The sequence below is a fragment of the Mesoplodon mirus genome (assembly GCF_964341445.2).
Source record: "Mesoplodon mirus genome assembly, chromosome: 7".
Taxonomy (NCBI): domain Eukaryota; kingdom Metazoa; phylum Chordata; class Mammalia; order Artiodactyla; family Ziphiidae; genus Mesoplodon; species Mesoplodon mirus.
Genome location: NC_138983.1, coordinates 131,867,768 through 131,885,780, shown reverse-complemented (window position 1 = coordinate 131,885,780; position 18,013 = coordinate 131,867,768). Strand labels below are relative to the sequence as shown.

Sequence of the window (18,013 nt, the reverse complement as noted above, 5' to 3'; positions counted from 1 at the left end):
CTCAAAATTTAGACTTCTAGAATTGTATACGGAAATTAAGGAAAATATGTACAGAGTTAAAACACTAAGTTCAGTAAGTTACTGGAGAAAAAACTAACGCCAAAATAAGTAACTTACAATCAGTTCAAAAAAAGAGGTTTAGAATCGATAACCCAGGTACTTCATTTCTGGAATTGTAAGAACAGTGACAAGAGTCTTGACAAAATGGTTTTAACACAGAGAGAAAGACTACGAGAGTCCTTTTTGTCCATTCATATTGAAAGCTGTCCTTTTGGAACTCACGGTTCCAGTATGCTTTTGCAAGCATACTCAAGGCAACCATGTAGATTCATTTTTGGAAATTGCCAGGAATACTTTCAGTTTACAAAATATCCATAATCATGCCTTTCATACTATAGACTGGCACTTTACCTTGGAACCTGAATATAGGTAGTTCTGATTGACAGATTTTCTTTCTTTCTTCTTCTTTTTTTAACCCTTATTTGCTGACTGCCTGATTTATTTGCTGTTCAGCTGTATTTTGTCCTTGCAGGCTTTATTTCATTAGAAACATTTCCTTACAATTTCTAAAACATTTCATGCAAAATTTAGAAAATACAGTGCAAAGAAGATTTTTTAAAATTCATAATTCTGCCATACAAAGTGAATCACTTTTAACATGTATGTTTAATTTTTTATTGAACTATGGTTGATTTACAATATTAGTTTCAGGTGTAGAGCATAGCGATTCAGTATTTTTGCAGATTATACTCCATTGAAAGTTATTACAAGATAATGGCTGTGATTCCCTGTGCTAGACAATATATCCTTGTTGCTTATCTATTTTATATGTAGTAGTTTGTATGTTTAATATTTTAACGCATTTTATATAGGTTAGATCATACCGAACATGTTTCCTCTTTTGTTCACTTACCATTATCATAGTCATTTTGTAGTGCCATTGTAAGTTCTTTATAAATGTTATTTTAGATGGCTGCTTAATATTCCAGTTACGGCATAATAATTTTACATAATTATTTACTTCCATGATTGACTTTTTGGTCATTAATTGCTGTGAAGTGCATGTTTGTGCACAAAGCTTTTTCAATACAGGGTATTTTAGTGGCTGGTTCTGTGTTCTCCAGACAATGTAATATTCCTGAGCAACTCATTCACTATGTATTCAGAAGAATATTTATTTATTAGTGCCTATGATGACACAGCCTTTAGGAAACTTATTTAAGAGGAAAAGACAAATACATGGGCTATATTAATATTATCATTATTATTACGTGTAATAAGTTTTATCTCAGAGGTAGGTATTGGATGATATGGCAGCACCTAGTTAGGGAAGGAGGGAGGAGATTGGGAAGGCTTCTTGAAGGAAATATGCCTGGGCAGAAGGAGAGCTAGCAATCGGCCCAGTGAAGAACAGAGGAGGGCCTCCTGGGCAGTGGGGACAGCATATTCACAGGCTCAGCATCGTGAGAAGTGTGGGAACTGCAAGTTGTTGATCAGAGTGGAAGATGTATGTGGACAGAGGCAAGAGGAGAGACTGAAGGAGCAGGCAGGATTTGGATTGTGAAGGTTTTGTGTACCAACTGAAGAGTGAGACTCTTACCGAGCGACAACAGGAAGCCATTGATGAATGTCGGTATATTGACCCCTTTGCTTGTTTTAGGTAAACTTATCTGATTTTGCCTAACTTTTCTACTTATCTATATGAAGGGGGTCTAAATGACTTATGCAAAAATTTTCTGAAGAAATACATAATGTGCAGCTCTACAAATAGCAAATGAGAGACAGCATGGTACTGTGGTCCGAGCATGGCCTTTGGAGTCAGATCAAGGTTCCAAATATAGCAATAGGAGTTAGAAGCTAAGATGGGTAAGAGAGAGTTGGAGTCCAACAGCACTTTACTGTTTATCCTGGTTAGTTCTAAATGGTTGCTATCAGTGATTGGCTGTAAGTGGAGGTAGCGCATCCCCTGGGGTATTAGAAGCATATCTGGGCCCATCAAGAATTACGGAGTCTGCAGCCCATAATCCCAGCCCTTGGTGAAGTGAGTCCCTGGTTTACACAATGAAAAAGCGTATCTGTACACCTCAAGGCTCCACCCACAGCTGATGCATGGCCCTGGCCTTGTTCTATGCTGTCCTTAAGCCCCAAGAGCACACGGCAAATTCCTGCCATCAGCATCTCTTGGCCCATCTTGCAGGCCACAGGATCCCTGGGCAAGGTTGGTGACTTCCACAAGACAAGCTGGGCGAATTCCTAAGGTTTGAGACCACACCACAGAGTTCCCAGGGATTTCATATCTTTATTTTCTTACCAGATTACCCCACTTGCTCTAAACTGAGTGTGTATCCTACAAAGGCCATGGCATAAATACAGTGAGAAGAAACTGCCTCCATTTAATAGCCTGTAGAGACCTCTCCCTTTGTGCAATGTCTAGACTTTAATTTTTTTTTGAATTTTTTAAAATAATGGTAACTTTTATTTTTAAATTTTTTATTTTTTATTTTTTGGCCATGCTGTGCAGCATTAAGGGATCTTAGTTCCCCGACCAGGGATCAAACCCATGCCGCCTGCATTGGGAGCACAGAGTCTTAACCACTGGACCACCAGGGAAGTCCCTAGATTTTAATTTTAGTCTTAATTTTTCTTCATATTTTGTCTTCATATTAAGCTCTAGATCTAATTTTTTTTAGCTTTTGGACTCATCAGCTCCAACTTTCAGATTTGTTTCCATGTATTGATTATATCTTCTCACCTTTGGGATAGCATAATACAGGATGTTCGATTCAGCTAAATGCAAGTTTAGCAATCCTAAAGTGGGTGTTTTTGTATATTAGTGTGTGAGACTTGTGAAGAAGGGGAGAGATTTTTACTTTCCATAAAACTTCTTGCTTCATGTTTTCTTAATTATGGATTTTCATCACACATCCCGTGGGTGAGATGTTTAGGTTTTGAGGGTTCTAAGCCAGCCAATAAAGTCATAAAATCAACCACTGTGTCAATGTTGTGCTTCTGGGTGGTCGTGTCCTTCAGCGCACGTAGGACACTCAACCAGCTAAAAGAGATGAGCTCAGAGATGTTGGCTCGGAGGAAAAGAAGGATCACATTGAGATCATTGATGGGACATCCCAGCATCTTTCTGCTGAGGAGGTCAAAAGCCGGGAGCATCTCATAGATGGATAGGAGCCGTTTGTCCCACCGACACAGCCGCATGAGGTTGTATATTACCACTGGAACCAACAGGGTGTATATTGCTACACTGGAGAGACTAACAATCTGGAAGACAGACAAAGAGGTCAGCCTGCATGTGATCGGATCGGGGATGTGGGTCTCATCATGTAGCAGCCCTGTCTTGATGGAACAGCTGAATTCCTCTTGGAAGAAGACATCTAGGTGGAAGTGGCCAAGGTATAGGTAGGTGGCTGAGGTGAAGAAGAGCAAGAGGGAGTTCCTCAGGAGGTAGGCGGCCACTAGGGAGTGTGAGCGCTGCTTACAGGCCAGGTACCGCTCGAGCAAGGGGAATTCAAAGTATCGCTCTTTCCGAGCCCTGGGCAGGGGAAGAAAGGAGGCAAGATTAGGAGGGACCATTTATTTTTATTTTTTCTTTTTTTTCTTTTTTTTTTAATTAGTTTCTGCTTTATAACAAAGTGAATCAGTCATACATATACATCTGTTCCCACATCCCTTCCCTCATGCACCTCCCTCCCTCCCACCCTCCCCATCCCACCCCTCTGGGCGGTCACAAAGCACCGAGCTGATCTCCCTGTGCTCTGCGGCTGCTTCCCACTATCTATCTACCTTATGTTTGGCAGTGTATATATGTCCATGCCTCTCTTTCGCTTTGTCACAGCTTACCCTTCCCCCTCCCCATATCCTCAAGTCCATTCTCAAGTAGGTCTGTGTCTTTATTCCTGTTTTACCCCTAGGTTCTTCATGACATTTTTTTTTAATTCCGTATATATGTGTTAGCATACGGTATTTGTCTTTCTCTTTCTGACTTACTTCACTCTGTATGACAGACTCTAGGTCTATCCACCTCATTACAAATAGCTCAGTTTCGTTTCTTTTTATGGCTGAGTAATATTCTATTGTATATATGTGCCACATCTTCTTTATCCATTCATCCGATGATGGACACTTAGGTTGTTTCCAGCTCCGGGCTATTGTGAATAGAGCTGCAATGAACATTTTGGTACATGTCTCTTTTTGAATTATGGTTTTCTCAGGGTATATGCCTAGTAGTGGGATTGCTGGGTCATATGGTAATTCTATTTGTAGTTTTTTAAGGAACCTCCATACTGTTCTCCATAGTGGCTGTACCAATTCACATTCCCACCAGCAGTGCAAGAGTGTTCCCTTTTCTCCACACCCTCTCCAGCATTTATTGTTTCTAGATTTCTTGATGATGGCCATTCTGACTGGTGTGAGAAGAAATGGAAATAAAAACAAAGATAAACAAATGGGACCTAATGAAACTTCAAAGCTTTTGCACAGCAAAGGAAACCATAAACAAGACAAAAAGACAACCCTCAGAATGGGAGAAAATATTTGCAAATGAAGCAACTGACAAAGGATTAATCTCCAAAATTTATAAACAGCTCATGCAGCTCAATAGCAAAAAAACAAACAACCCAATCCAAAAATGGGCAGAAGACTTAAATAGGCATTTCTCCAAAGAAGATATACAGACTGCCAACAAACACATGAAAGAATGCTCAACATCATTAATCATTAGAGAAATGCAAATCGGGACCATTTAGAACTGTATCCTGAGAGAGCCCCGTGGGGAAGTAACAGCATCTGTGTATGCAACACGGCGTTATTGGCTCACGGGAATATCTGCCTTCTTTGAGCATAACCCCTCCTTTCCCCGAAAAGAGGTGTGTGAGTGTATCTTAATTCTCCAAGACATGAGTGCAATGCAGTAAACCCAGTGAATGATCAGGGAATAATGAAGGATCACTCTAGATTTCTGCCTGGGAAGGCAGACTAAATCTCTAAGCTGAAGTACGATCCTTAAGAAGCATTAAGACTTATTAACTTAGCACTGGACTGGGATTCTAAATAACCACGTTCTGGTTCTTGGTCTGTTTCCTTTGTGTATGATTTTTTTTAGGCCAGTTCATTCATTTTATAGAAATAAATCTGCTAACAAGTGTTTGTTGAGAGCTGTGGTGTTCAGGTAGATGTAGTCCAGTCTCTGCCCTGAAGAAGCTTGCAGTCCGGCTTGTAGGGAAGGGCAGATGAAACATGCAAATAGGGAATAAAAATAATGCTCATTCTGTTGCTAAAATGATGGATACAAACCATGGTAGTTGTAAAAGTTAGGAGAGAGACATACAGTGTGAGCTGGAGTGTTCAGAAACCTCTACGGAGAATAATGTCTTAGATTGGCCTTCCAAAGGTAGATGGGGTTCAGAAAGGTAGACAGGAGAGGAGCTTTTCTCAGAGGATAGAGACGTACACAAAGGTTTCCAACCTTAGCTCAGCTGTGCTCTGAGGGGGCCTGCCCTGGCCACCCTATTTAAAACTGCACCCCCCTCCACCTCCCAGCTTTCCTGAGCCCCTTCCCCTGTCTTAGTTTTCTTTGTATCACTTATCCTCTACCATATAACTTTCTTATGTGTTATGCTAATTCACTGTTTGTTTTCCCTCCATACAATATAAGCTCCCGCCCCCAGCACACACACACACACACACACACACACACACACACACACACGTATGCACAGCACCCAGAGCTGTGTCTGGTGCTCCTAAATGACAGATGAATGCTTAAATGAATGAATGGCTTGTTCAGGAGGAAAGCAGGAGACTGCCTAGGTGGAGTGGAAGGTTTCTGTCATTTAGTTGTTCGACAGAAGTCTGAGGAAGTAGTTGATGACAGTGGTGGAGGGCCTAGGAAAAGTATTTGGGAGAATTGGGATGTTTTTTCTGTAGGCCTGGGAGGAGCTATTCAGGGTTCTGAAAAAGTGGTCTTTCAGAGGCTAACCCCTTTGTGACTCAGTGGAGTCACCTATAAACTGGAGGCAGAGTCCCTTCCCTCTCCCTGTACAGAGATGATAGAAAGTCAATGCGGTGACATGTTAAGAACGCTGAATTCTCGATGGCGCACAGGATAGTTTAAAGATTACTCTGCAAGATCCCATTTTAGGGCTCGACCGCATCTTTCAGAAAGCAGTGGAGGAGACAACTCACTTCTCCAGCTCATCCCAGAACGCGTGCGGGTCCGAGCCCTCCTGCCGGATCTTCAGCATGTGCTGCACCAGGCGGATGGCGCGATTGTAGGATTTGTCCAGCTCGCTGATGATGAACAGCAGATCTGAGCTGAGGGCCGGCACGGCTGCATACTGCCACAGCAGAACTGGCAGGTACATGGCCACGGCCAGGGCCAGCAGGGAGTAGGGGAGGGCCTGCAGGGTGAGAGCGAGCTGAGGAGGGAGGCCCAGGGTGCCCAGGCCTTGCAACCTTGCAGACAGAGTGCTGAGTGAGGGGCTCTCATTCCCCGGTTCCTGCCTCAGAAGGGGAGGACAGAGAGAGAGAGAGAGAGACAGACAGACAGACAGAGACAGGAGGGAAGGAAGGAAGGAAGGAAGGAAAAGAGAGCAAGAGGGAGCGCTAGCTTCCTGTCCCCATTCTCCATGCATGTTAGCCTGGGTAGCTAACTAGAGATCATGGCCAATGGTGGTCATGGCATCCTAGGGGAGAGCATCTTCATTCTCAGTCTTCCACTTTTCTTGCTCTGACTGCTCCAGACATCCAGAGTCCATTAGCTTTCCAAGTCCTGCCAGGGGCCCCGGCATGGCTGACTTTTACTGCGACCCTCCAGAGAGGAGGTCAGGTCCCATTTCCTCCACGTAGCCTGCCCTGCCTTCTCTCATGGGCAATGGCCTTTTCTCATCTTTGGATTCTTGGTAAGACCAAACTACGCCATCAGGCACTGTCTTAGAATCCTTGGGGGCTGTTTCTGGTCTGTATTTGTATAAACTGACATTGGGTATGCATAAAGCTGGCGTCCCCCGCTACACTATTTGCTACCTTAGATAAAGGACTTTTCCTTATGTTTCTTATCATACTCACCACACCTAACAGGTTGGACCCACTGTTTTGCCCACAGCAAAAACCCTACTCGTAGAGGCTCAGTTAAGCGACATTTTTGCTCGGTACTGAACATGCATTATTCATTCTTCGTCAGGTACTATCAGTATCTCTATTTTATAGACCAAGAAACTGAAGCATGAAAATGTTAAGTGCCCGATACAGGGTTACATGTCTAGCAGGTGAGTGAACAGGATTTGGAACCAGGCAGTCCAATTTTGGAGCTTACTCCCTTAAGAAATACTGGACTATAACTTCTCCTGAACCATAGATGCTTTTTTTTTTAGAGGAGAGTTTGAAGAAAAAGAGAGAGCGAGGCTATTTGATTTGTGTGTGTGTGTGTGTGCGTGTAGGTTTCTGAACTAAACAAGAGAGGCAGGCTAGGAAAGGTATACTAGACCACGAGAGCAAATGAGAACCTTTTCACTCCTGTCTAAGAAATGATGTTTCTTGAAAATGAGCTTTTCACCCTCGAGCTTCTGTTTCAGTAGGCTTGAAGTGGAGCCAGAGAATCTGGGCTTAAAGAGCACTCCGGCCATCTGATGATCGACAATTTGACTCTTTTCTGACATATGAATCCCCTCTGCAGTACTCTGAACTTGTTACCATCTAGATCCTGCTTGAACACTTCCAGGGACAGACACCTCATGAACTCCTTCCATTAAGTCTCTGGTTTTGTCTGGGTCCTAGAACTGTGGCATTTTGAGGCCCTGTAAATTGTCAGAACTAGAAAACATTATGAGTGACTTCTGATTAAAACTGTGCCTTGCACATACATATTACTTCTGCTCCCTCATGAAACCCCACTAGAATGACAATAAAGGGACCCAAAAGACATAATCCTATAAGGACAAAGAAAATAGAAGAGGAGACAAGAGTAACAAAGTGTTGAAACCTGGGAAGCAGCTGCATGACAGAAGGTACCAGCCCGCGGAGAGGATGAGGAGTTGAGGTGGGCACAGTCAGGCTGTTTTCACCACAGAACCAGGAAGACTCAGGGATGGGAGATACCGGGTGTGTCTGAAAATGGGGGTGCAGGTGGGGCTGGAAACAGGGATATTGAGAAAACAGACCCGCAGATCCCTTCTGAAACATGGTGCACTCAGCCGACCGCCCTTGTGGTTTATTCTTTGGAAACGTTAAACCAGACAGATTCTGCACTTGGGTCCATTGAGGGCAGGGGAACATACCGAGAAGGGGGGTGAGCTGAATGAGTAGTGAATGCTGACGCCCACGGCTGAGTTCCCAGAGGGTTGGCAGACGAGCTTGATACCAACTGCATGCTGCCGCCTCCACCCAAATTAGGGATTGAATGATTCTTCTTGGGAAAACTGACCAGCCCAGAATATCAGATTGCAGATACTGATATCTGGGGTTTTCCCAATGAAATGGCCCAAAGGGATTACTTTGAACTGACAGCCTCAGCCCTAGGCACAAAACTTCCAATCAGATAAAAGTGGGTGAGCAAATATGACCAGATATTTGAAGAATGCCTGAGACACGAAAGTCAATGACCAAAATAAAAAAGCAGAGGCAGGCAGGTGAGAACCTATCGATGCAGTTCTGTCGCCCTCCACCCAGCCGTGAGGCAGGCTTGACAGAGCCCCTGCCACTTTACCTTGTGAGGCCAGAGGGATTTCGTCTTGTGCTGGCCAGACACATCCTGTTCGTGGTGAACCAGTGAGTCCCAACAGGAACTGTCCACGTAGGCAGTCTGCCGGATGCTGAAGTTACTGGGACAGAAGCAGCTGATGGGAGACCCTGGAACAGGAACACAGCTTTGAGGCAGCCCTGAGTTGGGGTGGAGGAATGGAGATCCAGGGGACAATCAGCTAAGAGCTTTCTGGCCATTTCTGAATCTGGCAGGCACTGTCTTCTTCCCAGGCCCTAGGTTTCTGGGTCTGCACTGTGGGTGAATGAAGAGGCAGTGGGAGGCTGACACACCTCCCTGGGAAAGGTGGTGAACTCAGCACACAGCCAGAAAAGAAAGCCAGCAATCCCAGTTCTCGGGAAAGTCTACGTTGTCTTTAATAGAGGTGGCAGATTTGCTGTGTTAATCTAGCACCTAGAACACTGGGTATACGTGTTTGTTAGTGCTCTTGCATGGGGCTGGGGCTCTTGGAGAGGAAGGAGTGGATTTATTCAGCACCTATGATGCGCCAGACTCTGTCAGGTGCTTAATATGTTCTCAAGTCAATAATCCTGGAGGTGGGGAGTAGGAAGAAGACTCCAAGAAGATAGGAGAGTTATCTGAAGCTTGGCTAATTAAGACCTTTAGAGGTCATAAGTCCTGGAGAGATTATAGGATCCTAATCTCTTTCATCCACATGAAAATCAAAATAAAAGTTTAGTCATTGCAATGACACAGAACATACAAATACTGAAATTAAGACAAATATATATATATATATATATATATATATATATATATATATATATTTTTTTTTTTTTTTTTGTCAGTACACAGGCCTCTCACTGTTGTGGCCTCTCCCGTTGTGGAGCACAGGCTCTGGACGTGCAGGCTCAGCGGCCATGGCTCACGGGCCTAGCTGCTCCACGGCATGTGGGATCTTCCCGGACTAGGGCACAAACCCGTGTCCCCTGCATCGGCAGACAGACTCTCAACCACTGCACCACCAGGGAAGCCCAAGACAAATATATTTTATGGGAAAATTTTAGAAATTACTTTCAAAGTTTTTTTAACACCTCTGCTTTGCTGGTGCCCAAAACGGATGGATAGTCTGCCTTTTGGGTGATGCCCGGCCCGAGTCATGTGATCTAGACAGTGGGGGCTGACTCACTTCAGGGTCTTGGAAGCCACTTACCAGAGGAGAACTCCTGGGCAAATGCCAGCGACATCAGCAACAAGGGGAAGCCCACGGCTATGAACTTGACCATGCGGTCCAGGGGCAGTTCCAGGCGCAGTCCTTTGAGGCGGGGGCCCCTGCGGTCGGGCAGCAGGGCATCCGAGAGCATGTACTCTGCAGCTGTGTGTGCAAGCGACATGATGCCCCGAGCTTGGGCACGGGGGTGGCAGGAGGGGTCCCAGGAGAGTGGAGTCAGGAGGTGGCAGCTTCAGGCAGCAGGCTTTCAGCAGACGGTGCCTGCAGCCCTGGCCTCATGGATATCTGTGCGAGGCATGGGCACTGGTTCTCTAAATAACTGGCCAGGCCCTGAGCCAGGCACCTGGTAATTAGAGGGAGGCATAGCTTAGTGGGTCCTCGCTGGAGGAGGGTCGGGTGTCAGCTGGGGCTGGTGCCAGGCTGCCCTCTGGATTGTCCCCGAGCAGATGCAGTCCCGTGGCTTTATGCTGCCCTCTCATTAATAAAGTATTTTTGGTGGGGTGGTGGAGAGGAGGAGGGCTGTGGAGCAGGTCCCCCATGTAATTGGTGTGGAATTTGGGTGGAGATTGCTTAAATGTGTTGAAGGCCCTCATTTTGTGGTTTGGGGTGGGAATGGAGCCCCCAAGACTCAGATACGGTTGCTGCTCCTACATAGTGTTCTTTGTCCCAGTGATGATTTTTGCTTTGGGCCCAGGCTCTCTCCCAGAAACCGATCTGTGTTTGGTGTTACATTCCCTTCCCCGCCTCTGGTCTTTTTCTAAAATATTTCAACCATGTATTTACAGTTTCCATATATTTACTAAATTTCTTTTTTTTTTTAAGCTCCCGTCAGTTCTCTAGAAAGCTGAGGAATGGGTGGCAGTGCTGAGTAGTAGAAAGAACATGACTTTTGAAATCTGGAGGGAAAAGTCTCCCACTGGAGACCTAGCAGTACTTGTGTTTTATCGCGTGACTGCAGGGAGTCACTCTGGGCTCTGTATTCTCATCTGTCAAATGGTATTATATTGATTGTACAAAACTGTGAAGATTGATGAAGAGCATTTGTATGGGAAGATGCACTGTAAACTGTAAAGTGTAGGGTAAATGTCAACTCTTACTTTAATTTGGTGGCTTTGGTCGGTGGAAAAGCAAACACTGGGGCATATGGTAATCTTCTCTCTAGTACTGCCCTTAGACTTGGCAAGAGAGGCCCTGACCTTGGCTTTCACGCTGGTCCCCTTTGCCTGTGGCCTTCCCACAAGGCAAGGAGTGCATGGGGCCAAGGGGATGTGCTCCTTCAGAGCCCATGTGCCTAGACCACTCTTCCAGCACCAGGGATGCTGTAATTCCCTGCCCAGATGGCCCCAGCCTGCTTCCAGGGCCTGTGCAGGCCTTTTCCTCAGGTACATTCTCCCATCGGCAGATCATGCTGCTGATGTGCACCCTTGGGCTTCTTAAGGCTTCAATGGCCCATTGTTGGGGTCTGGATGGAATTTAGAAGTCCTGGGTGTCCACACATGAAATTGTGAGACTTCTTGCAATGTGGGACTTAGCTGGGTTGGGAAGAAGGGATCTGGGCAGTTCGAGTATTCTAAATTTGAACATGGCATTCCTGATCATTATGAAGGGGTGTGTGTGTGTGTGTCTATATGTGTCAAGGTAGGCAGATATAGAGCATATTTTATTTAACAGTTTGCTTCCTTGATTTATAACTTCTAATTTTTTAGATATATGGTATGTGGGCTGGCACTGCCTCTCTCCCCATCCCCAGGCTAGAGGCCAACTCTGAATCAGAGTTGTCCTGTGTGTACTAATTGAAGTGATCCAGGCCTGGCAGCGGGAGAAGGGATCCTTTATTTCTATTCCCCATCAGCCTCTCCACACTCCCCTTTCTGTATCTTTTTATTATATGTGTTTTTGCCAAATGTATTTTGCCAAATATTATTGGTTCATATGCATGTATTTTCTTTTGCCTTTTAAAAATAATTTACATTTTAATGATGTATAATATACCTACATTAATATACACATGTTCCATAAATTTTCATCTGATCAAGAAACAGAACTTTAGTTTACACCCCAGAAGCCACCTTCGTGCTCCTTTCTAATAACCATCATTTCCCAAAGGATAATCATTATCCTAACTTCTAATAGCATAGATTAATTTTGCCTTCCTTATGCTTTATAGAAATGGAATCGTATGTGTATACTCTTTTGTGTTTGGCTTCTATTGCTCTACATTATATCTATGAGAATCCATTTTATTTCCTGTTTTTGTGCTCTATATAAGTGGAGTCATATGTATATATTTTTTTGTGTCTGGATTCTCTGCTCAACATATTTCTGAGATTCATCCATGCTGCTGTGTATGTCAGATTTCCATTGCTTTTTATTGCACAGAAATACAACAACTTGTTTGTCCATTCACCAGCTGATGGACATTTGAGTTCTAGTTTCTGGCTATTATAAAATAATTCTACTGTGAACATTCTAACTTGTGTCTTATGGTGAAACTATGTATGCATTTCTGTTGGTTATATACCCATGAAAATTGGTGTACTGGAATTTCTGGGTCATAATGCTTTGCATATGTTCATCTTTATTCGTTTTCCAAGTGGTTATATTTATTTGCATTTTTATCCACAGTTTGTGAGAGTCCTATTTTCTCCACTTCCTTATGCTTTTGCAATTAAAAACAATCTGGCCATTTTGGAAGGTGTATAATGACATTGGATTGGGGTTTTCTCTGATGATGAATGCAGTTGGCCACTTTGACCATTTGGAAATCTTCTTTTGTGAAGTGTATGTTTAACTCTTTTGCCTGCTTTCCTCTTGGGCTGTATATCTTTTGAATATTGATATGCAGAATTTATTTTTATAGTCTGCATATGAGACCATCACCAGATATATGTTTTATTTATATCTTCTAGGAGTCTCAGTTCCTTGTTGGGTGTTGGCAGGAGGCCTCAGCTCCTCAGCAGGTGGGTCTCTCCCTACCTCCCCACCTCTCACCGGGTGATCTGAGCAAAGCGGGAGCCGCTGTGCTTTAATGACCTAACCTCTGAAGTTTCAACTGCTACTTCTATTTTTTTCCTATTCAATAGAAGGAAGTCACAAAATCCAGCCTATATTCAAGGGGATGGGAATTGGGCTCCAGATTTTAAAGGGAGTGTCAAAGAATTTGTGGAATATTTTAAACCACAATTTTTGAGGAAATTGTCCATTTTCATTCAAATTGTCAAATTTATTTGCATACCATTATTCATAATATTCTCTCATCATATTGTATTACTATCTTATTATGAAAAAATCTTAAAAATACAGCAAAGTTGAAAGAATTTTACAGTGAACATCTATGACAGTTAGTTCTATGACATTTTACTTGGCTTGCTTTGTTACGTATCTATTTTTCTATCCACCCCTCTATCCACACATAAACCATTCCATTTTTTTTTGGATATACTTCAAAGTACATTGTAAATATTGATATACTTCTTCCTAAATACTTCAGCACGCACATCACTAACTATATTTCAATATTTGTTTACAGTTTTTTTTAAGGTAAAATTTATGTACAATGAAATGCACAAAGCTTAAATAGGCATACACAGATTTTGACAAATGCATACACCTGTGTAATACACACCTCATCAGGACTAGGACGTCTTCACTCTAGAAAATTCCATTTTATTCTTTTTTAGAGATCCTAGTTTTCTGATGAAATCTCCATACTTTCATCTAATTTATCCATCTTCTATTTTTTCATCATATTAATCAGGGTTATTTTTAAATCCTTATTGCTAACTCCAGGATTGGGGTAATCTATAGATCTGCTCCTATTGTCTACTTTTTGCAAAAATTACTGTTTGGAACTTGCACTGTATGCTGAACACCGTGGATAAAGGACCATAGGAACCAGAGGCGCTCTGGATGATCCTTTTACCAAAGATGGTTCCCCTTTCTTCTATTAGTCATATAGGGTGAGGAACTGACCACTGAATCCAATCAGGGTCTGAGCTGACATAGGTCTGCGCCGGAGTTTTAGTAAGAGTCAGTGTACATTTAGTTTTTCCTATTGCTAGAGCCTGATCTTTCCAGGATTTTGATTGAGCCTGTTGGGTCTTTGTCTCTAAAGCTCTGAAAGACTGTGAGAGGGTCTATTTTCCTCTTCAGAGGATTTCAGTGTAGCTCGTTAGCCTCCTGCTGCATTTAGCTTCTCAACCTGGCAAATGCTTTGAAGGAGAGACTGCCTCAGTGAGTCTGGTCAGTGACTTTAAAGCAGGACCCTTCCCTTTGTAGTGTATTTGTTTCTTAATTAGCACAGGGTGTAGGAGATTTCACTTTGCATTTTAGAGGCTTTTAGTCTAGTCCACACAGCCCCAGTGCTCAGGAAATGTCCTGTGGGGAAGACTGGGCATGCATTTGAAGTCTCTCAAATTTCCTGTTGTCACTCCACCTTGTAACTACCACTAAGAGCTTTGATGGTTCATCTTTCCCTGGCAGAAGCCCTCTGCTTGGACCAAGAACAAAGTGAGGTTGGCACCCAGAAGCAGGAACTTCCTCCAGGGGAAAACTTCCTGAAGATTGTCTTCTTACCTCAAAATGGTTCTATCTCCTGTGGAATTCTAATTCATCTTGTCTTCATTTCTTCCACAACTTCCTGATATCCACAAAACATAGTTTTTGTAATTAATACAGCCTTTTCTGCTATGGCTACAGGAACAGTTGCCTGTTACAACATACTGAACTTTGCCTGAAAGTCTGTGCATTATAATTTTAATACACATAAAGTGATTTTATGTTTTATATTTTATGGTTTCTTACTTTAAAAAAACTTGTCTCTGTACCCCTAAAAGTCCATCAATGTGGCTATGTACACAGATAATATATTGTTTCCATTGCTGCAAAACATTGCATTTTATCTACTTGCTTGCCTGTTGATGAGTATTCATTTTGCCTGTACTCCTTATACCACAGTAACGCACATTTCCCCCTGTGGTTCTATGACAGAATTCAATTGGGATATACATCAAAGACTGGAATTTCTAGATCATAGGGCAGCATATACTTAACTTGTCTTAGGTGATATCATATTGCTCCTAGAACGGCTGTAATGCATAGTTTCTTATATTTCCACATCTTCACCAACAGTTAGAACCATCTAACTTAAAAATTTTTGTCACTCTGCTGGATGTTAAGCAGGGCTTCTCACGGTGCGGTCCAGGAACCCCTGAGAGTCCCTGAAGCCCTTTTAGGAGGCCTGCAAGGTCAAAACTCTTTTCACACTAATATTGGCATATTTGGTCTTTAACTCTCATCCTTGCATGAATGTAAACTTTTCTGGAGGCAACATGATATGTGATTTTTCAATGGGTTGAATGTAGAGGCAGATATGAGATTCCATCTGTTTTTTATTAAGCCAGGTATTAAAGAGATTTGCAAAACTATAAAGCAGTGTCACTCTTCTCACTAAATTTTTGTTTTATTTTGGAAAATATAGTTACTTTTCACAAAAATATTTATGTAATAGGTTTGTTGTTCTTATTTTAAAATGAATCTTTAAAGATTTTCAGTTTTGATTTCTAACATGGTAAATATAAGTTGATATATCTCACATATATAAAAGTTCTTTGGTCCTTGGTTTTGTTTTTTTTTTTTAAAGAAGATGTTGCAGGTAGGATTTTATTTATTTATTTATTTATTTATTTTTGCTGTGTTGGGTCTTCGTTTCTGTGAGAAGGCTTTCTCTAGTTGTGGCAAGTGGGGGCCACTCTTCATCGCGGTGCATGGGCCTCTCATTATTGCGGCCTCTCTTGTTGCGGAGCACAGGCTCCAGACGTGCAGACTCAGTAGTTGTGGCTCACGGGCCTAGTTGCTCCGCAGCATGTGGGATCCTCCCAGACCAGGGCTCGAACCCGTGTCCCCTGCATTAGCAGGCAGATTCTCAACCACTGCGCCACCAGGGGAGCCCTGATATTTTTTAAGAGTGCAAAGGGGTCCTGAGATTAAATGTTTGAGAGCTGTTGGTATAAAGTGATATCACGTTATTTTAATTTGCATTGCTCTTGATAATTCATGCGTTGAATATCTCTTCATATGTGCATTAATTATTTCTGTGTAACATATTACTTCAAAGCTTATCAGCTTAAAACAATAAACATTATCATCTCCCAGTTTCTGTAGGTCAGGAGTTTGGTAGCAGCTTAGCTGGGTTGCTCTGGCTCAGGGTCTCTTATCAGGTTAAAGTCAAGAGATTGGCTGGGGCTACAGTCATCTGAAGGCTTGGTTGGTGCTGGAGGACTCATGTCCCAGAGGCTCACTCACACGGCTCCTGGCAGAAGCCCTCCGTGTGGCAGGCAGCCTCATTTCCTCATCACGTGACCCTTTCCATAGGTCAACTACAAGAAGAACTCCATGTTCTCACTACATGGCAGCTGGCTTCTCCCAGAGTAAGAAATCTGAGAGAGAACCAGGAAGAAGCATGAATGCATCAAACCCAGAGAAAAATCCCAGAGCTTCTGCTAAAGGCTTTGGACTTGCCCTCTATGAAGCTGATGTGAGGATGCTGAAGAGAAAATGCATAGGAAACAAGGACTGTTAATCTAGTGACTGCAAAGTTGAATCAAGTCAAAGAGAAAATTGTCATATCAATATTATACAAGATAATGGATGAGAGAGGTAATGACTTATGAATAACTCACAAAGGACAATTTTTTTTTTTTTTTGGCGGTACGCGGGCCTCTCACTGTTGTGGCCTCTCCCGCTGCGGAGCACAGGCTCTGGACGCACAGGCTCAGCGTCCATGGCTCACGGGACCAGCCACTCCACGGCATGTGGGATCTTCCCAGACTAGGGCACGAACCCGCATCCCCTGCATCGGCAGGCGGACTCTCAACCACTGCGCCACCAGGGAAGCCCACAAAGGACAATTTTAATACAAGGCACAATGTCTATGGTTGAACCAACCAACCCCATTACAAATACTGCAACTACCAGCAGGAGCTGATGAGATATGACGACACAGAGGTCATGGGTCAGCATGTAACCCTCAGCCATGACAAATACAAGCAAGAAGTGGAGCTGTGACAAGCTGACCTCAAAGGAGATGATCTTCTTCTTTGATACAAAGTTCATCAGTATTTTAGGGGTAATAACAGAGCAGTTGCAGAGATCCACAAATGATGAATTTCTGACGAAAGTACTATATGGGAGTGTCAAGTTGAGAATTAAGAAAAGTTAGAGCAATCAAGACTGGGCACCCCACTATGGCGCTCCCTGAAAGAGAGGGAGCTGGAGCCCTGGCTGCCTTGTTGATTCCCTGAGAATGAACTCTGTCCCTGTAGAATGCTTTGCTGCAGCCATTCTCTTCCAGGTGGGAGTCCTGTGGTTAGGCCAGGTATGAGCATCTCCCCGCACCTAACTGTTTCTTGTGTTTTATTCATCTCACTACTGCTAATGTTTGTTAGGAGTCAGACCAGGTGGGCAGTGTTTCAGAGACCAGCAGGGTTAGAGGAAATGGGCAAGGCCTGGAGTTTTTACTGCCTACAACTTCATACATTTAGAGTTAAAAATCTCTGTTTCTTGGACATGCATTTCGCTTCAGAATTTTAATCTCTCTTTTTCGTATAGTCAATTCCAAAATAGTCACCAGAACATGATAATATAAAGCTGACATTATCCCAAATCCAGGGAGTATAGTGTGGTATGCTTATACTACTTACTGAATGACAAGTCATGTCCTTACCTATAAAGTAAGAAATAAAAATATCAACTCCAAAGGTTCATTGTAAGCACAAAATGGGATAATGCATATGGAAATATTTTTTCAAATGCTCAGTTGCTATAGAAATGTGAATTGTCACTAGGCATCTGGAAATTGACCTTAGTTTTCCCCTGGACTTGAAGCTCTGTGATTTAATTCAACAGGTATCTTTCTACTTTGGGGAGGTTGATTACCAGCTAAATTGGAGGGCAGTAGTTGGGGTGAGAGCATCACGTGGTGGTTCCTGAGAAACCATTCCAAAAAGGAGTATAATCTGCACCCCGATAGGCCATGCATATCAGTGTTAATGGAGCTTGACTAATTGAATTTTAAT

At 43.0% G+C, this 18,013-nt stretch overlaps 1 protein-coding gene across 1 annotated transcript; it reads right to left on the bottom strand.

The window, feature by feature from the left end:
- Positions 1-2,904: 2,904 nt before the first annotated feature.
- On the bottom strand, positions 2,905-10,101 carry PANX3 (pannexin 3; the record flags this gene model as incomplete). Its single annotated transcript, XM_082627770.1, has 4 exons — positions 2,905-3,544; positions 6,196-6,410; positions 8,714-8,856; positions 9,921-10,101. 4 exons carry the CDS (start codon positions 10,099-10,101, stop codon positions 2,905-2,907), a joined length of 1,179 nt encoding a protein of 392 aa, XP_082483896.1.
- Between the last annotated feature and the right edge of the window lie 7,912 nt (positions 10,102-18,013).